Source organism: Mixophyes fleayi, chromosome 2 (assembly GCF_038048845.1).
Source record: "Mixophyes fleayi isolate aMixFle1 chromosome 2, aMixFle1.hap1, whole genome shotgun sequence".
Classification (NCBI taxonomy): domain Eukaryota; kingdom Metazoa; phylum Chordata; class Amphibia; order Anura; family Limnodynastidae; genus Mixophyes; species Mixophyes fleayi.
In genome coordinates, this window is record NC_134403.1 from 15,285,715 (window position 1) to 15,311,511 (window position 25,797).

Below are 25,797 nucleotides of genomic sequence, written 5' to 3' on the forward strand. Positions count from 1 at the left end.
AATTGATTTCATGGTAAGTGCACCTAATTGTGCCCAGGTGGACTTGTATAGAAATCTTTTTCTCAGTTTCAAGAAGGCTTTTTATTTTCATTTATTTAACGTAGGGGATTTTTGACATTTGTTTAACCCATCACATCTAACCCTGACTTTAACAGTTATTCTGCTTTCAACCTGGCTTCCCCAAGTCATATTCCCCAGCAAACAAGCTCATTATCACTTGTCCAGATTGATGCCAACAATAATGTTGCCGGTGGTACCTTTTGCCAGTGAGGGCTACATCCTGCCTTTACATGGTGAAACCTATTCTACAAACCTCTTGGCAGTACTTGTATCACCATAACGTCTGTTCTGTTATCACAGTCATTAAACAAAAGTGATTTTGATTTTTTTGTAAAGCATTTTCAATGCATAAATCTTGTTTTGTTGTGAGTTGTTTTTTTTTTTAATATTTTTTAAATGAATATTTTTCAATTGCGTTTTTTGTTTGTTTTTTGCGCTTTGGTGAAACTGAAATTTCAAACTTGTCCTTTCGGTGTCACTGAGTGTGCCATTCTAACAACCAAGAAAGCCAGCCAGCCTTGGCGACTTTTATAAATGTGGGTAATTAAGATTTGTTTATTATTATTCTTGCTGCAAGAAGCTGACATAAGAAGTATTCCCCTGTCCCTGAAGTGTGCGACATTTGATTTATAAGAAGATGCTATACCCTTAACTTCACTTGAGAACCAAATCCAGATGGTTCTATGCAGTCAAACGGGGCTTGAGCTACGAGGAAAGTTGTACAATAAATGGATGTGGATTATAGAACGTTGCCTAATCTGTCCCCATTTTTCATTTGGGAATACTCAGAGATATGTAGAGCATCAGTGTGGAAAGTTGTAGTAGAAGTAAAGCCGCTATCTCACACCAATACGCATACCATAGACTGTGTATTGCTGAGCTGATTGATACACATGAACTTAGTGGAGTGTTTACACTTCACTAAATATGTCCCCCCGTGTTCCTTGTCACTCCTGTCGTGTTAGTAGTGAGGATCTTCTCTTACACGACAGGCAGAGAGTGACTGACAGGCTGATAGACTTGCTTTGTAGAACTGGGCTGTGAGAATTGTTTGGTTCATTCACATAGGCAGGGACCGTGATTTCACAGCAGCTTAAATAACTGCATTCTCAGCTTTTTGACCTGTATGTGATCCCCTCAGGGCACTGAGGTACCGCTGTCTAAAATGGAGCGGCAGAGGTAAAATGGATACGCCAGCTCTAGTCTTGGCTCTCGCTGGTGAATCATTGCTGATTAGTTTGCTCTCTCAGCTGCTATTACTGCTAGTTAAAGTGGGATTCTAGCAAAAAAATCCAAAATAGAACATCCTCCAGCTTTTGGTGTATTCCCTGTTTATATTTAGAGATAGGACCTATGTGAGTTCTGACCCCTCACATATAACAGGAGATAGCCGGAGAGGTTTGGTTAGATTTATCGTCCGCTGAGCTGATGCCAGGGAGGTAAGCAGCACACCAGAGGACAGCCGGTAAATCTCTGCCGCAAGCCGGTAGAAAAAAAATGACAGCTTGTCCTTCTATGATTTACATTCTTCTAATAAATTTGCTGCTGCTTGTCGTCCGTTGAATATTATACGTGTGCACATTAGATTTATGGCGTGGGGCAACTGCGGCTTCAGCTCCTAAGGGGGCAACTTAGCAGATGAGGTGGCGATCGCCACTTCCTAAATCTTTTTCCAAAGTTGTCTGTCTAGTTCTTTCTTTGTAAATAAACTGTTATTTATTGTGCTAGACCTTTTGTGTAGGCAAACATCACACACTACAGCAACAGCAGAGGTTTAGGGCACATTTTGGGCCAAAATTGGTCTATATCAGAGTTTTCACTTTCTGGAAGGCCATAAACAATTTGATATATGCGGTATGTTACGTCCATTATGGGAGTGTGTGGTGGATCTATTAAAGCTACTTAGCTCCCATTGTGTTATGTTTTTACTGTACAATTATGTTAGAAACTTAAGTAATCTATTAAGAACGTAAAAAAAGAGCAGATGCCACTTTAAATACACATGATTGGAGGGGAAAAAAACAAATGCAAAACGCATCATATGTACAAAATCATCATCTCAATTTAATTATATGGCGCCACGGAATTCGCAGCTAATACGGATAAATAAAGAACAAGAGAAACTATAGAATAAGTAAAAATCAATACAAGAGACTATAGAGAAAGCAACTCCATCATACTTGCCAACTCTCCCTGAATGTCAGGGAGACTCCCTGAAATAGGGGTGATCTCCCTCCCTCCCTGAAGAGTCTGGCATTCTCCCTGATGCTGAGCCAGTACAAGACGTGATTGGCTTCGCCATCTGTGGCATGATGACACAGTTCAGAAATTGTGTCCTATGTCCATGTATTGATGCCTATGGTGGTGGCCATTTTCATGGAGACCAAGATTTAATCAAAGACTGACAGGTAAGACAACATGACTTGAGTAATGGAGACAGAAATGTAAAAGACACTTCAGTCTCTAGAGATTCATTAGCTGCTTTTCTTTAATGCATAGCTGCCTACTCTCCCAGAATGTCCGGGAGACTCCGACATTTCTGGGAGACCTCCCGGGAGAGCAGGGCAACCTCCCGGTTCATGCCCCCGCAATAGGTAAGGGGCGGGGCTTAATGCCACAAATATTGGGTCATCTTAGCCCCGTCCCCAGCTGTAATTGACCAAAATTGTGAGAGTCGATTAGGGGGCGGTGCTAAAATGTGATCCGTTGAGCCCCCGCACACCCACCTCCCCCGGAATCTCCCTGAAGCCAACGAGGAAAAGTTGTCAAGTATGAACTACATAAGAAAACACAAGTAGAACAAAGGACAGGTAGAGAGGCTGAACGTGTGCGAGTAACATTAAAAGGATTATTGTAGTAATTGGAGACGATGGAGGTGGAGTGAAAGGGGCAGGTGGAGTGTGAGGAGGGTATTATCGGAGGATGAGGCCCGGGCAGGCAGGTGTGAAAAGGTGAGTATTGATGGAGTGTATGAAACATTTGAGTTTGCGGGAGTTTGATTGGGCATGGCAGGCAGAGCCAAATGGGTGGAGCAGCGCGGGCAAAGTACTGAAGGTGGCAGTGTGAGGTGGTGATAGGAGGGGAGGTGAAGGTCATTAGCAGAATGAGGTAGGGGAGTATGTCTTGATAAGGTCGGAGATATAGGAAGTAGGGCATTAAAGAGGGCTTTATAAGCGACGGTGAACAACTTGTATTGTTTTCTGGAGCGAATGAGGCGCATTGGAGGGTTTCTTAGAGAGACACAGAGGAAGAGGAACATCGGGTGATGAAGATTGTACAAGATGCTTATATAAGATTAGGTGTAAGATATATAAAGTATCTGACTATTTTGCATTCAGCCGCAGTTGTGCATTTCATAATACTGAGTGATGTGAGACCCCCGGGGGGCGGGCTCTACTTACTAACCATATATGAGCAGACAGACAAGTTGGACAAGTACTGTGGATAATTACTGCAGTCAGCACATTCACAGATTCACAGTGTGTGATGTTCCTGGTGATCTCCATCCACGCCCTTGATTGAGTAGAGACGAGAGCAGTTGACAAAACACAGTGTTGGGACAGCGGGTGGGAGAGAGAGGGGGGAGGTTGATGATATTCTGGCTGTCAGCTGTGCTTCAGTGCTCCCGCTGACAGCCTTCTCCAAGCGATGCTTCCAGACACGTCAGCAGTGTCAAGGAAAACATTTCCTCTGCAGACCTTAAAGTGTTCTGTGTTTTTTTTTTATTCTCGATTTCTTCTCAATTTCCAAAAAGTGACACTTATGGAGATAGATCTCTGGCACTGTAATATGCACGATTTTATACATAGGAAAGTGCTAAGGATGTTTTGAATCCTGAATGTATTGCCGGAAATGTCTTCGCTTTCAGTATGAACCTAACTGGAGTACACCCAACGCCTAACCACAGTGGAGACACCTACTGCGCAATTCCTCTACCATCATCCCTTACATACCCCATATGGTCTTCTTCTCCCCACCCCTCCATGCCTACATTAATCTGCTATCATCATCATCACCATTTATTTATATAGCGCCACTAATTCCGCAGCGCTGTACAGAGAACTCACTCGCATCAGTCCCTGCCCCCATTGGAGCTTACAGTCTATATTCCCTAACATACACACACACACAGACTAGGGTCAATTTGTTAGCAGACAATTAACCTACCAGTATGTTTTTGGAGAGGGAGGAAACCGGAGCACCCGGAGGAAACCCACGCAAACACTTAGAAAACATACAAACTCCACACAGATAAGGCCATGGTCTATCTTTCCACTTGCACCTACCTCTCCTCTCTCCCACATCTCTCCTTCACCTGCCCCTTCATTACTTCTCCATTCTGATCTCGCTCTTCTGCAACTGTGAAGCTCTCGGCTGCCCGCACTATACTCACTCTCTAGCTAACACAAGCTGGATCTCTTTCTCGCCCACCTCCTCCTCCTGGTGACCTATATCCCAAATCCCATGCAATCCTCACTAACTCATGCTCTCCAAACTTTCCCACATGCCACCTATCCTTCCAACCCTCTTCTCATATCTTCCCTCTCTCCCTTCTTAGAACACCAGATCTGTCTTCAGCCAACTTCCACCCATTGAGAACCGTTTCCGCTCAAATCCCATCAGCCTCCTTGCCAATACTTGACCTTGGCTCTTCCCCACCAACGTTTTCCTCTGGGATCTCTCTCTTGCCCAAACTCTTCGACCCAACGTTGGACAAGGTGGTGGAGTAGACTTAATTTTGTTTTTGATACAATTGGTCTGACCTTTTATCATGTTCAGCCCCAGAATCGATAGAATTTCCTTACGCATTATGGAGTTTGACCATCATGGGCGCAAGTGGAAAGTCCTCACAGACCCACGTAGATACCACTTTATTTTGCGATCTCCACTTGTGTTAGATTTGCTCACAGATCTTTGTTCCGTGTTGCACAGTTTTATATAGTAACACAACTATTTTCACACATCACTGGATCCTGCTCCTTCCACAATCTAAATCTCAGTGGGTAACATCCCACTTAAATCCTAATATTCCCCACCCCCGTGTCGTGGTGCTGCCCGTCACATGCAACTGCCTCCTACAATATCCACATTTAACGCCTGAAATATTATGTGCTGCTGTGAGCACTATAATTATATTGGTGGCTATTGGTTGTTCTGTCCCCAAACACTACAAAACCGGAGACCTGTAGATGGACAGCCAGTGGCAATTACTAGAACTAGGCAGTTTGTTCTGTCTTTGGTACATTAGTTCATCAGGGTGAAATTCTGTGATGTTCTGTTCTGGTATTCTTAAATCCCATCCGTGTGTGTGTGTGTGTGTATGTATAAATCTCATTTATCAGTGTGCATTACTTTTCAGCTATAGTTTGACTATAATTTTAGATCTCTTCTTGACAAGAGTTGAGAACATGATGGCCCCAAGGGAATTTGCCTTGTTAATGTATCTTTTTATAGATTTATTGGGTATGCATTTTCAGCGTGCCTTTGAGCTCAGTTCTTCTCCTTGCAAACAGAATATGTATCTACCACCTCGTGAATCTATTTCATTATATGATTGATTGAAATTGATTCACAAAAGGCTTAAACTGTGTAGGAAAAAAAAAATCTATTCTATCTTATATTCTAGTAATGGAAGGAAAAGTTATCAGTCACATTCTGCTGGCAAATGGGTGCTGTAGATTTACCGTGTTACAATATAGCTGTCAGTGTTTTGGAAATGATAATTTTCCATGAATTAATTTCAACTCTTTTAAATCAGGGCTAAGCACAGGATTAAGGTAACGGTAACCTACATAGTAGAATAGGAACTGTCAGGTTAACAAATACATATTTTCATGTTGTTTCAGTCTAACCGTTTTGTGAAATGCTGCAAATTGTGGTGTATGCATGGCATACCTATTAGAAAATGTACCCGCTGGTGTGCGGTATGAGGACATTATAAGTCATGGAAGTATTCTGGCCCCAAATAAAATGTGAGACCGCAGGCTGGGTGCATTTATAAAGGGAACAGAACAGTAATTTGTTGCTGAAGTTCATAGTAATGGAGGAAGATGGGAATGAAGCAGAGAAACTGGAAGTATTATTAAAACATTGTTTAGCCGTGAATTGTATTTTCTTTGTCACTTGAAGATGGATTGTCCAAAAATGAACTCCTCCTTTTTAACTGACCTAGAATAACAGCTGTAGTGGGAATGGAAAAATAGTAGAATACAGGATTCAGCAAGAATAATCTTCAATAACGCACTTAATTTTGCCAATGAACAAGATTCCAATATCCGTAATCTCCCCAGAAAATGTTGCCAGCCGGGTGGCATTAAGAAGCAGCCGGCTGGGGCAGTTGTAATAGTTTGCAATAATATTGAAAAATGTTAGAGGCTATTGCCCCCAGCTGCCAGGACTGGTCAGACTGGTGGTCAGTGGTCTAACACACACTGCTGGCTGTAGTGCTCACATAGTGCCTGTTATACTAGGAGAAACAATGGTTTATTCTATTATATAGGACTCTGTTGGGCTCCAAGAGCCGGGTGGCAAGTAAACCAGCCGGGTGGATCACCCAGGAATTAGGTACTGGGGAGAACGCTGAATATAATGTAAGACACACAAACGGAGGCATTGGAAGCACCGATAAAACGAGCGATATAACATGCATTCTTCCTTGATGTTCTCTCTCTAGGACTCCTCTAGAAATTCTCACCTTCCCTGCGTCCTGCACAGATGCCTCTGTTATTTTTAACTTTTAGCATTTGCCATCTTTTGCTTGGCATACGGTATCTGCATAATGCTGTAATGTGTGAAGTTTGAAATGAGAGTGGGTCGCGTGATCGCTCTCCTCTGCCTCTTGGTGCTCACCTCGCTGTCTTGGCGCGGGATTGTGGTTTGTTATATTGAGAGAGCGGTGGTCAGTGATGAGCACAGATGTGATCATTAATTGACCAAATGGGTATGTGCTGGGATATATAAATGTGAATATCGTTATACACCGTTATGTTCGTCTGTCTTGTAATACTGCAGCTGGTAATGGCAGGGGTGTTTGTGAAGAATTCACAGTATAAAACGTGTAGCTTCTACAGTACGCGCTTTACACACAATGTTTAAATCAAAATGACCAAGCTATATTTTAGTATGTTATACTATGTTATTTAAGAAGTAAAATTTAAAATTTTAATGGTGCCTGACAAATGAAAATATAGTATAACTCACCCACCCCTCCTCCTGATACGAGAAGTTTGGCGGGGTCTTGTGCTCACAATATTCACAAATTTCCCATGAGTTTGTCATCTCTGGTGTAGACGTCAAGGTTTTGGTAGCAGGCTCACCATCCAATCGATGTTCTCCACAATAGAGGTGTCCATACCACTGACATACAGAATTATTGTTCTTGTGGCATTATTAAATCTTTTCTTTATGAGCCGTTAGGTTACAGATGATGTACTGCTCAGCAGGATGATTGTCCTATTGTATGGTCAATTGTCGGCCAAGTTTCTGCTGACGGACAGATGGCCTCACCGTTTCCTCTGGAATACTTTGGTATAAAGATGGGTACAATCGTTGGACTCCATGATTGTGAGGGGTCCAGATCCTGTAGCTTCAAAACAGAAGGACATCGTTCTTCCATCCCAGTGATGGGTAGTATGAGGTTCTTGTAGTGCTATTTGTGTATTGCCAAACATGGCGTCGTGCATTGAGACCAGTCAACTCCAGTTCAGTCTCGTCTGTCCAGAGGACATTGTTCCAGAAGTCTTGACTTGTTCGGATGCATCTTTTCAAACTTAAGCTATTCTGCAGGGGGTTTTCTTGGAGGTAGCGAGGTTTCTACAGAAGGTTCCTTTCCTGTCTACCCTTCTATGAAAGCTGTACTTGTACAGTCTTCTCCTGATGGAAGTCTCAATAAATGTAATATTTAGTGTTGTCAGATGCTTGTTGACTGAAGCTATCTGCGTCTCTCTTCCACTCTCATCACATCCTCCAATTCCTGGTTACCTGTTCCTACAATACCTGACTGTAGCTTTTGGGTTCTTCATGATGTCTTCGAGCATCATACGCTCTATATTTTGGGTGACTTTGCTTGGACACCCAACCATAGCAAGACTGACGACTGTCTGCAATGTTCTCCAGGAGTAAATAATTGTTACTGTAGCATAATGGACTGCAAGCTGCTCGTAAATGGCCTTCGCCCTTTGTACTGATCAACTTCAGCAGATGATTCTCAGAGGTCATTGAAGATATATTTTCTCTACAGGGTATTACTAGTAACCCAGAGCAGTAAGGGGTGTACTTACATTGTCACACATGACTTTGAAATTATTTGTCACATAAAGTTAGATTTATACAGTTTTAGGGCTTGGTGAAGGTTAAAGAGGATGTTCCTTCTCTTTCACACGACTATCGTCGGGACGATGTGACTTTCTAATGAATTGAGTTTTGAATCGTACCCACCAGACAGCCATGTTTTTGGGCTAGACCAATTTTCATGGAATGTAGTCTATCAATTCACTAGTGACTTCACCAGGGCATACAAAAGATACATTTATTTTTTTTAAATATATATTTTTTAGCAGCCTTTTAAAGCCTTTTTAATTTAAAACAAAGAAGTATTTTATTTTTTATTTTTATTTTTTAAATACATAATAGGTTCATAATATATCCAATACTGAGCATGGCTGGGCACAATATTGTGTGATCATGGTAATATCCTTACAAGCAATGATTTATACAGCAAATCTAAGGTATATCGCAAAATTGTTCTATATTATTACTAGTGAATGGCTCATAGAATTTTGCCAATTTGAACAAATTATTCTGTCTAAGTTGAAACTGATCCCACATAGTAAATAATTACAAAGGTTGTATTTACTTTGCTGTAATGATATAATTGTCACTATATTTCCACCTATGAATGTGCCACAAGTACATACTGCATCCTAGACATAAGTAACAATTTAGTTACTAAAGAAGGTCTATGAACAGTAGAAGGATCTGTACGTATTATAAACCAGAAAACGTATACATATGATCTATAGTGCTAATAAGTGCTATAATCTGTACAGTTTGGAGCAGAGAAGGGAACCGGGGGACATGATAGAAACTTTCATATATAAAGGGTTATAAAAAGGTGCAGGAGGGAAACATTCTACAAAGGAAGAGAAGTATTAGAACAGGAGGACATGCACTGACACTGGAGGAAGAGAAGTATTAGAACACGAGGACATATACTGACACTGGAGGAAGAGAAGTATTAGAACACGAGGACATGTACTGACACTGGAGGAAGAGAAGTATTAGAACACGAGGACATGTACTGACACTGGAGGAAGAGAAGTATTAGAACACGAGGACATGTACTGACACTGGGGGGAAGAGAAGTATTGGAACACGAGGACATGCACTGACACTGGGGGGAAGAGAAGTATTAGAACACGAGGACATGTACTGACACTGGAGGAAGAGAAGTATTGGAACACGAGGACATGCACTGACACTGGGGGGAAGAGAAGTATTAGAAAACGAGGACATGTACTGATACCGGAGGGAAGAGAAGTACTAGAACACGAGGACATGTACTGACACTGGGGGGAAGAGAAGTATTAGAACACGAGGACATGCACTGACACTGGAGGAAGAGAAGTATTAGAACACGAGGACATGCACTGACACTGGGGGGAAGAGAAGTATTAGAACACGAGGACATGCACTGACACTGGAGGAAGAGAAGTATTAGAACACGAGGACATGCACTGACACTGGAGGAAGAGAAGTATTAGAACACGAGGACATGTACTGACACTGGGGGGAAGAGAAGTATTAGAACACGAGGACATGTACTGACACTGGGGGGAAGAGAAGTATTAGAACACGAGGACATGTACTGACACTGGGGGGGAAGAGAAGTATTAGAACACGAGGACATGTACTGACACTGGGGGGAAGAGAAGTATTAGAACACGAGGACATGCACTGACACTGGAGGAAGAGAAGTATTAGAACACGAGGACATGTACTGACACTGGGGGGAAGAGAAGTATTAGAACACGAGGACATGCACTGACACTGGGGGGAAGAGAAGTATTAGAACACGAGGACATGTACTGACACTGGGGGGAAGAGAAGTATTAGAACATGAGGACATGCACTGACACTGGGGGAAGAGAAGTATTAGAACACAAGGACATGTACTGACACTGGGGGAAGTAGGTTCAGAGGAAATGTGAGGAGAACTACTTCACAGAAAGGGAAGTGGGTAAGTGGAATAGCCTCCATCCGAGGTGGTAGAGGATAATACATTAGAGCAGTTTAAACATGCTTGGGATAAACATAAGGATATCCTTACAAAGAACCAAGGATCAAATAGGGTTTGAGGTTACCATAGGTCAGGGGTGACCAACCAGTCAGAGACCAAGAGCCAAATAATATCTATAAGTACTGCAAAGAGCCAACTTTACCTTTTATGTATGTGTGCATATACATGTACCTAGTGTAACATGCACATATATACCGTACACACATACATTGAAAACTTAACATAATTTATAATATCTTGCTAAGCAAGAAAATAAAATATCCAACAATGCCAAAATGTTCAGAATAATCATAAAATCAGTTCGGCTCTGCAGAGCTCAACTCTTACCTCCCCGTGTCCAGGGGGTTCAAAGGGCTCAGACTGTTACTGTATCCACAGTCTCTCAGACCTCTTAACGTGCCCCTCTGATCTCTTTACATGTCCATCAGACCTTCTCCCATGCCCCTTACATGACCATCGGCCTCCCCACATGTCCCTTACATGACCATCAGACCGCCCACATGCCCCTTACATGACCATCAGACCGCCCACATGCCCCTTACATGACCATCAGACCTCCCCACATGCCCCTTACAAGACCATCAGACCTCCCCACATGCCCCTTACACGACCATCAGACCTCCCCACATGCCCCTTACACGACCATCAGACCTCCCCACATGCCCCTTACATGACCATCGGCCTCCCCACATGTCCCTTACACGACCATCAGACCTCCCCACATGCCCCTTACACGACCATCAGACCGCCCACATGCCCCTTACATGACCATCAGACCTCCTCACATTCCCCTTACACGACCATCAGACCTCCCCACATGCCCCTTACACGACCATCAGACCTCCCCACATGCCCCTTACACGACCGTCAGACCTCCCCACATGCCCCTTACACGACCGTCAGACCTCCCCACATGCCCCTTACACGACCGTCAGACCTCCCCACATGCCCCTTACACGACCATCAGACCTCCCCACATGCCCCTTACACGACCATCAGACCTCCCCACATGCCCCTTACACGACCGTCAGACCTCCCCACATGCCCCTTACACGACCGTCAGACCTCCCCACATGCCCCTTACACGACCGTCAGACCTCCCCACATGCCCCTTACACGACCATCAGACCTCCCCACATGCCCCTTACACGACCATCAGACCTCCCCACATGCCCCTTACACGACCATCAGACCTCTCCACATGCCCCTTACACGACCATCAGACCTCTCCACATGCCCCTTACACGACCATCAGACCTCTCCACATGTCTACAGACCTACACACATTCTGACCACAGACCATCATTGCTGTGTGACTGGATCACATAACATATCAATCACTTTTTGTATCCTTTGCAATCTGTCTGGACCAATATGCAGTTTGTAGATTTAACCTCCTGTATACAACTCCCATTGTCCCATAGATTGTAAGCCTGCGAGCAGGGTTCTCTTACCTCTCTGTATGTATTACCCAGTATTGTTTTATTACTGTGCTTGCTCCCAATTGTACAGCGCTGCGGAATCTGCTGGCGCTATATAAATAAATGATGATGATCAGATCTCCCCAAATGCCATGACATCTCCTTACATGCCCATCAGCCTCTTCACATGCCATCAGATCTCACATGCCACTTAACTTGGTCCTTACAGGAGCCACGTTTCAAAGCTCAAAGAGCCACGTGTGGCTCTAGAGTCACAGGTTGACCACCACCAGTTCTGTAGGTTACAAAATGGGCAGACTAGATGGGCCAAGTGGTTCTTATCTGCCGGCACATTCTATGTTTGTAAGTAACATTTATCCTTTAGGAGGATACTCTGTATTCCACCAATACCCGTAGCTGCGAGAGCCCGGGGCCTCCGTCAGGAACTAGTGGGACCAACTTATGGTGATGTAATAGCGAGGTTTTATTAAATCCCTTGACCCTCTGTATAGGAGTACATTTAGTACTGTACTGACGTACTCTGGAGACTGGGAAGAGCACTGAATTAAAATTAAAATAGAGATTAAATAATGCATAAAATAGCACGTTTAATATCTGACAGCAGCCGTCATCATCCGCATCATTATGTATGCCGTGTTGTTGGATAAACGTTATAATCTCTTCTGTGCCCGCACAGATACATTCATCAGAGCAGCCGCTGAAGGTCGTGGATAAACACATGTATTCTTTCTAATAGGACATAACCTCGATTTTCTTATCTTAAAGAAGTCCAGGTCAGATAAAAGATTGATATCGGGGCTTGTAGGCATAGAACAGAATGTTAATTCCAAGTTGCTGAAATATTTGGCATTCTGCCTGTCAGTGGTCAGAAAATCCGGCTCCGTTTCACAATGAGCCGAACCTTTGAAATCATTAAAATCATTAACCCTTTGAAAAGTCCATTATCATATAATCATATGCAATGTGTTTTATTTTTATTTCGTGAACACACACACACACACGTGATATTTTGTGATCATCTATTGCAGCAAAGGGGTTTATCCCCTGTCCCCCAATTGCTCATTTGATTAAAGTTTTTAGTTGCAGCTTTTTTTATGTTTCATTTTGGTTGAAATACAGCACTTATAAACTCTATAAACTATTTCAGATATAATGGGTTTAAGGGTAAAACGTTATTGATCATTTTTATATAATGTTAGATACTGACCTTTCATGGACTTTTCCCAGCCCCATTGACTGCACACGTAGGTCAATAGCAGATGGTTTCAGACCACATTTTCTACCATGCCCAAATAATAATTTTTATTTTGGTAAAGATCAAATTGCACTTGTTTTTTGGGCAAATATCGCAAAGTATGTGTGACCAGCCTCACAAATTCAGTTGATAAAGGTTGGCTTCAGAAAAGCATTTGGAACAGCTGTATAGAACACGGAACAGTATTTGGAAGTGCTTTATTTAAGCCATATAAAATCTGTGATTGTCTTATATCGAGCTGGGGGACTGTTGGCTAGGTATGCTCATACAGTCAATGCTAGCGCTAGTGATAGGCCAGTCGTTACAGTCCATTCCACTCATGCTCATTTTCATCTCTTTATACCAACAGTGGGAACGCCTATGGCTTGTGATCCTCACCTTCACCTTCTTCCTCACACTCACCTGGTTTTATTTCTGGTGGGAAGTTCACAATGACTACAATGAGTTCAACTGGTGAGTACATTTATTGTTGTCATCATCTGTACGACCATTACTTTACAGCACGGTGGCTCAGTGGTTAGCACTTCTGTCTTACAGCACTGGGGTCATGAGTTAAATTCCTGACCAAGGCCTTATCTGTGTGAAGTTTGTATGTTCTCCCTGTGTTTGCATGGGTTTCCTCCGGGTGCTCCGGTTTCCTCCCACACTCCAAAAACATACTGGTAGGTTAATTGGTTGCTAACAAATTGACCCTAGTCTGTCTGTATGTCTCTGTGTCTGTCTGTGTCTGTCTGTGTTAGGGAATTTAGACTGTAAGCTCCAATGGGGCAGGGACTGATATGAGTGAGTTCTCTGTACAGCGCTGCGGAATTAGTGGCGCTATATAAATAAATGGTGGTAATAATAATCCTACTGAGATAGTGCACAGAAGTACCAGTTGTTTTAAAGCACACACAAAGATGATGATTTATATATACAGTGTCTGGGCACCAGATGGCTTTAAGGAGTTCATCCTCAGCCGACAGCCTCGCTGAAGTTTTGAAGAAGAGTTTAAGCTGCTCCCTAGAAGTATCTAGGAGAAAAGACATTTTGGAAATACCATTTATATCACTGGTCTTTAAATTAATGCTTTACCCACTACATAATTGTAGAAAGGGGACAATCCAACCTACCCAAAGACTGTTTTGCCCTTATTAGGGCTCATTAGTAGAGAACTATTAGTGTTGGTTTTTTTTGTTATATGGGACCAATAGATTATGCTGTACAGAGAATATGTAATAATCTGCATCTGTCCCTGACCCGTTGGAGCTTACAGTCTAAATTCTCTAACACACAACCAGACACAGACGCACACGGAAGGGAAAGAAATTGGAGCATATGGAGGAAACCCACCCAAACACAGGGAGAATATTTAGGGCCCTGCTTGTAATTGAACCCCAAAGTTGTGATACAGTAATACTAACCACTGTGCTACTATGCTTTTGTTTTTGTTTGGCATATGAATATCTGCCACAAAGATAGCTTAAGACGCTCCTTGTTAGTAAGGCTGCCGATCTAGCACTTCACATGTGAGCTGAAAACCCTGCCCCGCACTGAGTAACCTATATGGGGGTCAAACAGTCTTTCTTCAGATAGGAGGTCGATCTCGGCCAGGACCCAAGTTATGCCCTGGTTACATATGGCCAAAGGGCGTCCTTTGTACCCACGTTTCCTAGTAGGGACTTCTCAGTATACGTGACCGATGTCTTGAGAAACCCTAAAAAGAGACGGTCCTGAATTCCTGCAGGGTTGTGTCCTTATGGAGGCTGAGATAGACGTAACCACAACATTAAGAAGTGTTTATCCTTCTGCCTCCCTTGTAAGCTGCGTATCCTCGCAGGACGCCTGGATAATAGGGGTAGGCGGCTGGGAGCTCTTATATTGTATGAGATTTATGTTATAGTGTTAGTCAAACGGGGGCTCTGTGTTTATAATTAAGTGAAATTTAAACTGCGTGTAAACGCCTGCAACTCGCGTCTGTCAAACTGTGCTCCCTGATGTCACCGGTTTATTGTTTTAATATATTTTAGATATTAATATAGCATAGGGTTGATGGCCATCGGTGTTGAGCTCTAAAAAGTTAAGTTTTACGGAACTTTAACCAGATTGCAGTCCACATTGATAATTATGCGGGCTGTGGAATTATGTGATACTTTGCCTAACGAAGGAGATATCTTACACCACTACAATGCTGCTCAGTCTGATCCGCTCATTTGCATACAGTGCCTTAGGCATTAAGGACTCACTGGCTTCATAATAATGATTAAAGTGAGCATTTCTGGAGAGCATTTTTAGCTGTTACACTCAACTAATGAACTAGGCTTTTGATTACACTTTTGGATGACTTTAATTACTATATTTAACATGTCCTCTTAGTTTGTATCTTCACAGCGTTTGTTAGTCAGCGAATGCCGTGTCCTCAGCGTGGTATTTCTGGAACGCTATAGATAGATTGAGCTGGGTTATACTGTCAGGAATGAGCGAGGATGGTGCTGCGGATGACCGATTGGGAGATGGATGAGCTGCTTAATATTCAGACCCCGGTGTGTTTCATTAACCCTGTGAGTGATCCCGCAAGCGTGCGACCCCCTTCCCCCCCCTGGGAGTGAAGCGCACGCTTGTCGTGGAAGCTGTTGGAGGTGAGCTGTCATTTCTGCAGAATACACCAGCGCTACGTCTGCTTATCACTAGAAGTGGCCTGGTTACCAACCTATTAAAACCATTTCAATGGCCACTTTGCAGAACTGAAGCACTACAATTCCCAGCATGCCATGTTAACAGAACTTTATCATATTGCAGATTTTTTTATTTGAAAGTACTTACCTTTTATAAGGCTGAGAGGATGGTGACGCGGGGTAGGAATGGCGTGGGACGTGCAGAAAACGTGGTCACTACTCGCTAATAGGGACAATCCAGGGGCAAATCTTCAGTCCTGATAAATCGGGGATAGTTGATATTTTTATCTCGCAGCATCTATCATGGAACACAGTCGTGAGTTTTGTTAATATCCAGTTAAACAGGACCTAAATCTAGAAGTATTTTCTATTGGTTTTGGTGGGTGAACTAGACCTCCCCTCTTAGATACACATATATACTAACATACTGATGCTAATCGGTTTCTACGATATTCCATCTACATCCTAGATCACTAAATGTTTGGATTTGTATATAAACACCCTTGTAAATAGCACTTTATGCTACAGCAGAATTTTTTTCTGCTTGTTAAACTGTTTAAAGAAGACCCTCACCCAAACCATAAACATCACTTTCTGGTAGGGTTCCATAAGAGGGGGTGATCTCTGGTGGACCCCTGATACTTCCACCGATCTAGCACTGTTGATCCTTATAAAGGTTCTCCGGTCTCAGCGGACAGTTGCGTTGCCCTTATCCATTACCTTCTTTTACCCCCCCAACATAGAGACATGCGGAAACCGACTGAAGCCCGACCCCAATCTGCCCCAAAACGGGTGAATCTCTGCTCATTTGCCTGTGAGCTCCGCCCCATTTCGAAGATCCGCGAGTCAGAACTGTCCCTAAAATCGGGACGGTTGGGGGTGGCTTAACTAGGAACTGGTGGATCTTGGTGCATGAACGTATTTGTTTGAGATAGGCCTGCCTTAGTGGTGGGTCATGCTATCGGCCTGTTGGCGCCTTCTTGGCCCACCAAATTTGGTTCTTGTTTGGTGGGGGGGGATTCTTTCCAAGTAGATCTGTTTTATCTGGACTTGAACTCAACCTAAAATTAAATTTATAAAGTAATTCTAGAACATTGAAATAAAATATCTCACTGTCCCATTTGTGTGTGGTTGTGAGCGGATGTTCTGAGCATCTCCTTAGAGTGTTTGATAATCTGTGTGATTTGTTTTGTTGAATACCAGACTGTTCTCGTACAATCCCTGTTCTCAGGACACAGTAAAGTATAAATACGTCTGTAGACCTTGGCTTCTTTATTACCCTATAACATTCCTGGAAGCTGCGTATAGTCACTGTGTGTGTGTACACAAAGCACCACAACTGGCTGTGTGAGACTGGGGAATGTGGTGTGGGGGCCGGGTGACCTTGTCCAGACCTATTTACCAGGAGATAAATTCTTTCCACAGCCCGGGACGGACAGATTGTCTTTCTCTAGACTTCAGCTCATCGTTTTCTCCTTCACCAACGGGAACGCTCGTTTGTGTGCAGATTATTCCAACATGATCTGTGTGACGTGGGACAAGTGCGAGAGACGGCGTGCTTATATAGGACCACTAACCCCAATATACAAATGTCCTGTCTTACATTAAAGAGCCAGTCTTACCATTCATCATCATCATCATCATCATCATCATTTATTTATATAGCGCCACTAATTCCATTCACAAATATATAAATAAAACGTTTTCATGAGTTTGAATTTATTCTTTTTTTTTTTTATTACATTTCATTTTGCGCCAATATATTAGGGGGAAGTTATTTGATCTAAAGGGGGAGATCTCCCAGTTCAGCCGTCATTTCCTCAGTAATCCACTAGATTGACATTGAAGTCGGCCTTTCCTAGGCCTGCGCTGGTTGATAACAGATAACAATAGCTTGCACTCACCTGCGCAACAAATGTGAATTGAGTGTAAAATATCTCAGTCCGTCAGGTAGGAAAATGTTCCATGTGTTATTGTGAATATTGGTGACATTTCTGTTGTGTAAGGCAGATTGTGGTTTAGTGTTACAGGCTGGTCGTGTCTGCGTGTGCGGAGGTAGATTCCGCCCATCATCGCCAAGCAGCTGTTGTCGGAATATTCTGGTGGGCAAAATCTAGTTTCCCCATTTTTTTAACCTATGGTAACCTCGCACCCTATTTGATCGTTAGTTCTCTGTAAGGATATCCTTATGTCTATCCCAAGCATGTTTACATTGCTCTACTGTATTATCCTCTACCACCTCTGATGGAGGCTATTCCACTTATCCACTTCCCTTTCTGTGAAGTAGTTTTTCCTCACATTTCCTCTGAACCTACCTCCCCCCAGTGTCAGTACATGTCCTCGTGTTCTAATACTTCTCTTCCCCCCAATGTCAGTGCATGTCCTCGTGTTCTAATACTTCTCTTCCCCCCAGTGTCAGTACATGTCCTCGTGTTCTAATACTTCTCTTCCCCCAGTGTCAGTACATGTCCTCGTGTTCTAATACTTCTCTTCCCCCCAGTGTCAGTGCATGTCCTCGTGTTCTAATACTTCTCTTCCCCCCAGTGTCAGTGCATGTCCTCGTGTTCTAATACTTCTCTTCCCCCCCAGTGTCAGTACATGTCCTCGTGTTCTAATACTTCTCTTCCCCCAGTGTCAGTGCATGTCCTCATGTTCTAATACTTCTCTTCCCCCCAGTGTCAGTGCATGTCCTTGTGTTCTAATACTTCTCTTCCCCCCAGTGTCAGTACATGTCCTCGTGTTCTAATACTTCTCTTCCCCCAGTGTCAGTACATGTCCTCGTGTTCTAATACTTCTCTTCCCCCCCAGTGTCAGTACATGTCCTCGTGTTCTAATACTTCTCTTCCCCCCCAGTGTCAGTACATGTCCTCGTGTTCTAATACTTTTCTCCCCCCCAGTGTCAGTACATGTCCTCGTGTTCTAATACTTCTCTTCCCCCAGTGTCAGTACATGTCCTCGTGTTCTAATACTTCTCTTCCCCCCCAGTATCAGTACATGTCCTCGTGTTCTAATACTTTTCTCCCCTCCCAGTGTCAGTACATGTCCTCGTGTTCTAATACTTCTCTTCCCCCAGTGTCAGTACATGTCCTCGTGTTCTAATACTTCTCTTCCCCCAGTGTCAGTACATGTCCTCGTGTTCTAATACTTCTCTTCCCCCAGTGTCAGTACATGTCCTCGTGTTCTAATACTTCTCTTCCCCCAGTGTCAGTACATGTCCTTGTGTTCTAATACTTCTCTTCCCCCCAGTGTCAGTACATGTCCTCATGTTCTAATACTTCTCTTCCCTCCAGTGTCAGTACATGTCCTCGTGTTCTAATACTTCACTTCCCTCCAGTGTCAGTACATGTCCTCGTGTTCTAATACTTCACTTCCCTCCAGTGTCAGTACATGTCCTCGTGTTCTAATACTTCTCTTCCCCCCAGTGTCAGTACATGTCCCTCGTGTTCTAATACTTCTCTTCCCTCCAGTGTCAGTACATGTCCTCGTGTTCTAATACTTCTCTTCCCCCCAGTGTCAGTACATGTCCTCGTGTTCTAATACTTCTCTTCCCTCCAGTGTCAGTACATGTCCTCATGTTCTAATACTTCTCTTCCCTCCAGTGTCAGTACATGTCCTCGTGTTCTAATACTTCACTTCCCTCCAGTGTCAGTACATGTCCTCGTGTTCTAATACTTCTCTTCCCTCCAGTGTCAGTACATGTCCTCGTGTTCTAATACTTCTCTTCCCCCCAGTGTCAGTACATGTCCTCGTGTTCTAATACTTCTCTTCCCCCCAGTGTCAGTACATGTCCTCGTGTTCTAATACTTCTCTTCCCCCCAGTGTCAGTACATGTCCTCGTGTTCTAATACTTCTCTTCCTCCAGTGTCAGTACATGTCCTCGTGTTCTAATACTTCTCTTCCCCCCAGTGTCAGTACATGTCCTCGTGTTCTAATACTTCTCTTCCCCCCAGTGTCAGTACATGTCCTCGTGTTCTAATACTTCTCTTCCCCCCAGTGTCAGTACATGTCCTCGTGTTCTAATACTTCTCTTCCCTCCAGTGTCAGTACATGTCCTCGTGTTCTAATACTTCACTTCCCCCCAGTGTCAGTACATGTCCTCGTGTTCTAATACTTCACTTCCCCCAGTGTCAGTACATGTCCTCGTGTTCTAATACTTCACTTCCCCCCAGTGTCAGTACATGTCCTCGTGTTCTAATACTTCTCTCCCCCCCAGTGTCAGTACATGTCCTCGTGTTCTAATACTTCTCTTCCCCCAGTGTCAGTACATGTCCTCGTGTTCTAATACTTCTCTTCCCCCCAGTGTCAGTACATGTCCTCGTGTTCTAATACTTCTCTTCCCCCAGTGTCAGTACATGTCCTCGTGTTCTAATACTTCTCTTCCCCCCAGTGTCAGTACATGTCCTCGTGTTCTAATACTTCTCTTCCTTTGTAGAATGTTTCCCTCCTGCACCTTTTTATAACCTTTCATATATATGAAAGTTTCTATCATGTCCCCCGTTCCCTTCTCTGCTCCAAACTATACATATTAAGATCTTATAGTCTTTCCGGGTAAGTTTTGTGCTGTAGGCCATGCACCATTTTAGTTGCCCTTCTTTGTAGTCTGTAATGTATTTATATCCTTCTGGAGATATGGCCTCCAGAACTGAACACAGTATCTAGATGAGGCTGTACCAATGATCTATACAGTGGCATTATTACTTCTTTCTTTCTGTTGATTCCTCTCCCTATGTAACCAAGCATCTGACTTACCTTCCTCATTGCTTTGTTACATTACTTACCTGCCTTTATGTCACCTGAAATAGTGACTCCTAGATCCCTTTCCTCCTCAGTAGTTTCCATTATGGTGCTGAACATACTATATTTAGCCTTTGGGTTTTTGAGACCCAAGTGCATGATTTTGCATTTTTTGGCATTAAACTGTAGTTGTCACTCTCTTGACCATTCCTCTGGTCTACCTAGATCATCAATCATTTGTTTTACCCCTCCTGGTGTGTCTTCTGCAGTAAGATATACTTTCCCTTCAATACAATTTTCAATGTCTCCATTAAAGATAGTAAAAAGCACTGGTCCAAGTACAGACCCCTTCTCTGGTTCCCACTATAACAGATAGACAGAGGAAGAGGAACCCCTGCCGTAATGAACACCAGCCTGGCTGGCATAGTTGGTATCTGTTATGGGGGTGGGGGCTTTTATTGCGGCGTAAAACTGGTCTCTGCCCAATCGACAATGTGCTATTTGAGTCGGGGTAATTCACAAAATTGGAACCCCTGAAGTGCTGAGTAGCCCTGGTGTAATGAACAGAGACAAACAAAAACTATCAAATTAAATGGAATAACATGATTATAATTTGTGTTTAGAGGCTTTTATTACAGAAGTACAAGGTTACGAGGGGGGGGGGGGGGTGTTCATAGCTATCGACGTAAGCTAAAGTGTGAATTATTAATATTTTAGTGATAGTGGTCAGATTCATGCAGATAGCCCCTCTCGTGTCCCTATATGCCATCTGTACATGTGATAGTGCCAGCTTATAGGTAGGTTCTGGGACACAGTCTGTGTGTGACGTGGCGTGCCTGGTATAGCTGAAGTACCCACGTTGGTATGGATTGAGCGCACGCATTTTGTCGGACCCGCTCTCATGATCGATTTCCGTGGATGTAAACAGCAGTATTTTAGGAGCAAATCTGAGAAGTCAAAATGATTTGAAGGGCCCCCAGTCCTACAATGTTTGACGTTCCAAAGAAGACGCACAGGCAGCGGGTGGACAAATACCGAAATAAAAAAATCAGATTTACGGGCTGTACGAGAATGTAAAGTGTATGTTTGTGTGATAGAGAATTTAGTCTGTAAGCTACAATGGGTCAGGGGCTGATGTGACTGACCTACAGATATACAGATATTCTCTGTACAGCGCTGCGTAGTATAAATAATTTCGCTGTTAAAATTGCATTTTGAAAAGTTTTATCTTTAAATTACTCGTCTGCCTCGAACGTGATGAATTATTTCTATTTTTTTAGGTTTTTATATAACAGAACGGGGCACTGGGATGACTGGTCCATTCCTATACTTTTAACTACTGCTGCTGCATTCACATATAACACCGCGCTCTTGGTAAGTCTCCTTACAGTAAGTCCCATGATTGCTTGTCTGGCTGAGCATCATGGGAGTTGTAGTTTCATAAACTAATCCCTGTTCTTGTCCCTTTCCTGCTAAACGTGGGGTATCCATCTGTCTGACTACACGATGATCTGAAATCTAATATTTAATTTACTCCACACATTCTGTGGATGAATTGCAGAATGACGGACAAACCAGATATTTCCTAGTAGTGAGACATTTAGTACAGATGTATGTTGTGTTCACAAGATCTCCCAAAATTCGGGTTGGTCTCACGGACTCCCGGGAGAGCTGGCAAATGACTACGCTGAAGCTCTGATACTGATGGGTAACTTGACCCTCTCTGTGGCACTTGGCAAACACACTACACACAAGGGTGGTAGTAACCTAATTTGATCAAAATGTGCATTAATATTTAATTCCAGATATAATTACTTAGCAATGTTGTAGAATTTCCTATGCATATATTTTGTCCTGAGTGTCCATGAGCTTGCTGTGTATTTTAAATATATTTAGTTCCGTCCGTTATAAAGACAGGAGGGGTCCAGAGGCAAAACGTCTTCTAGTCTATTCACAAAAATGTGCAGTTTATCTATTTGCCTTCAGTGATGCCCGTTTCTTTATATGTTTGCATAAGGGCCTGTTTTATTTGTTTTGTACCATTTGTAATTCTTATTATTATTTTATTGTGATTATTGTGACGATACAAAATTACTTTTCGATACTATTGAACAATATTTTGATGTTGCTCTACTTGATGCTGACGGAGTTGTCTCCAGCAATAACCTCGTTAGTGTATAGGGCAGGGTTTCCCAAACCCAGTCCTCAGGGCTCCCCAACAGTGCAGGTTTTCTGGATCACATGTGACATAATTAGAACCACCTGTGGATCTGTTACAATGTATCAGTCAGTAATGAATACACCTGTGCTCCAGCAAGGAGATATGGAAAACCTGCACTGTTAGGGAGCCCTGAGGACTGGAGTTGGGAAACCCTGCTATAGGGTGAAACAAACACAGGCCCTTTCAACGTCGAAAACGCCCGTTTACGCTAATAACGTGCCCCCACAATGCGAGAAGTCATTATTGACATTTTATTTACCCTTAAAGGATAATTTCACCAAGAACTTAGAAGTTAGTTGTTAATGGATTTAAGATAATTTATACAGAACAAAATCATACTTACCGTGGATGCGCCATTAAGCTCTGCTGGTTCCCCTTTCTGGTGGCTGTGGCGATTCCACGCCACGCTCCGTTCTCCTCTTACCGCTTGGTATCCGAACAGGTGCCATGTGAGGTGGGGGCATGAACCCCCCCCCCCCCCCCCCCTCGCCTATGTCAGGTAGAGAGCAGTGCACCATGGGACTGTTACGTCTACTGAGCACACTTTCCCTTTAAACATTAACTCATTGAGCTCCAAATAAAATTACATACTTTAATATGTGTGAATACATTTATCTTGTTGCTGCCAGAAGTTTAATGTTGATGACACAAGTACATAAAAATAAAATAGTAGAAGTAATTATTATAAAAATAACTTTTTTTCTATCTTTTTAACTTTAGACTGAACTTTTAAGTTGTAGAATTGTGAATATTTTATATTTATATAAGGTTGAACGAGTTTTGTAATGATTCTGCCTTATTTCATCCCAGGGGTTCGGCCATGGCTGGATTAAACCCTTGGCAAAAACATTTTTATTAGAGCAATCCATCAGCCGCTGCTATAAATATTCATGGGATAGTATCTGTTCCTATGGAGAGTTTGCTTCCGTTTAATGCTGTGGGGGGAGCAGGCTGAAGAATTAGAGTAACACGCAAAGGTCGTTGGATGCAAAGTTTCCTCCCTGCGGTTTTATAATCATGATGAATGGTTGGCGTTACAAGTTAATTGCTGCAGTAACCTTGTCCATCCTCCAGGGGTGCTGTGGGACAAAATACAACATAGGCAGCAAGAGTCCTGACAACCATAGATAGCACATTACTCCTAGGGATAGTATGAGGGTACTACAGTCTGTTAGCTGAAACCAGCACAGCACTCTTATGGGCAGGATGAGGGTACTACAGTCTGTTAGCTAAAATTAGTGCAGCACCCCTATAAGCAGGATGAGGGTACTACAGTCTCCAGCACAGCACTCTTATGGGCAGGATGAGGGTACTACAGTCTGTTAGCTAAAATTAGTGCAGCACCCCTATAGACAGGATGAGGGTACTACATTCTTGTGTAAAACCAGCATAGCACTCCTATTGGCAGGATGATGGTACTACAGTCTGATAGCTAAAACCAGTGCAATACCCCTAAAGGCAGGATGAGGGAACTGCAGTATGTGAATTAAAACTAGTATAGCACTCCTATAGGCAGGATGAGGAAACTGCAGTATGTTAATTAAAACTAGCATAGCACTTCTATGGGCAGAATAAGGGTACTACAGTCTGTTAGCTAAAATTAGTACAGCACCCCTATAGACAGGATGAGGGTAATACATTCTTGGGTAAAACCAGCATAGCACTCCTATGGGTAGGATGAGGGTACTACAGTATGTTAATTGAAACTAGCATAGCACTCCTATAGGCAGGATGAAGTTACTGCAGCTTTTAGTAGGAACACCCACTGCTTTATCAACACGTTTTGAATAATGGCTCTTCAAAAAAGGGGGCAGCATCCTTATCTAATAAACTAGAAGAACATTAGACATTTTGGAAAGACTTCACTGCTTGGCTGGCTGGACATGCTGATAGCAGATTGGGCGATGATGTCTGCTCCTAGGTGTTGCTAACTGCGTGTATTTGTGTTGCAGATATTGGCACTATGTCACATCGCTGTAGGACAACAGTTGAACTTACACTGGCTTCACAAGGTAACCCACAGCTAAGGCAGCTACGTTCATTGTAAGAACAAACGTGTCCCATCCCCCAATCTTTTATAGGACCACTAATCCTACAGCACAATTTGGCTTGTATAACAGAGCTACTAATCTATTATACCCTTTATTATGTTATAGTACACAAGTGGCACAAAAATATGCAAAATAATCCGTAACATTTTCTTATATTTGGAGTGTAATGATGTCACGTCTGTAAAATATAATGTTACATTTAACTAGCAATGACATCACTCGTCTCCAGTCACGTCTCGTACTCTCAGGCCCTTACCTGCTTCTATCCGTCTGTTCTGTGGATGCGTCGCTCTGAAGATCTCTTCTCAATGGACATTCTGTCTCCTGTTTTGCAGGCTTGCCTTGCCGTTATTCTGGTAGTCACCGTCATAGCCATGGCATCCGTAGAACAAATGTGGCAACAAGAATGGAATGTCCTATTAATCTCCTTCCAGGTAACTTGCGTACAGTTGTCTTCTATCTGATGTATATACGTAATAAAACAGAAGAATGCGGCCATAAGTTCCCTTTTACTTTGTATCTCGGGATCTTTCTGACAGTGGCTGTTTCCATTATTCTTCAGGGTAATTGTAAATGTATTGACTTTCAAGTGAAACATCTCCTCTATTAATGACGTGGGAGTGCTGGTAGAAAATGAGATCAGACACTAATCTGGCTTTCAGAATTGGTACATCATAGTTAACAAGTTATCTGTATTCATTTAAAGGGACATGATTACTTTATTTAGTATTTTTCTAATGTAACTATAAAGGGAGGACTGCGTAAAATGTTCTTAAAAGACTTTACCTAGTATTTCAGTGGGGGACCCTCTCCTGGGGCTCCCACTACTTACTGTTTGGAAATGCAGCAAACTTGTATAGTTAGTTTATTTAGTATATAGTAGTATATTTTGTATACTTCTCTGTCTGTGTGTGTCTATATTAGGGAATTTAGATTGTAAGCTCCAATAGGGCAGGGATTGAGGTGAATGAGTTCTCTGTACAGCGCTGCAGAATTAGTGGCGCTATATAAATAAATGATGATGTATAGTTAGTAGCTGCCTTTCATGAATTCCTCCCTTGTATGGTGCTCGGAAGCGCTTAC

General features: G+C 42.9%; 1 protein-coding gene across 3 annotated transcripts in view; it reads left to right on the forward strand.

The window, feature by feature from the left end:
- GDPD5 (glycerophosphodiester phosphodiesterase domain containing 5) overlaps positions 1-25,797 on the forward strand; it is a 134,182-nt gene that overhangs the window by 74,353 nt on the left and 34,032 nt on the right. For all 3 annotated transcript variants that reach the window (XM_075198543.1, XM_075198545.1, XM_075198544.1), the window contains exons 3-6: positions 13,404-13,507; positions 21,723-21,816; positions 24,616-24,675; positions 25,050-25,148. In XM_075198543.1, coding sequence (XP_075054644.1) covers positions 13,404-13,507; positions 21,723-21,816; positions 24,616-24,675; positions 25,050-25,148 — 357 coding nt within the window. The remainder of the gene's footprint in view (positions 1-13,403; positions 13,508-21,722; positions 21,817-24,615; positions 24,676-25,049; positions 25,149-25,797) is intronic.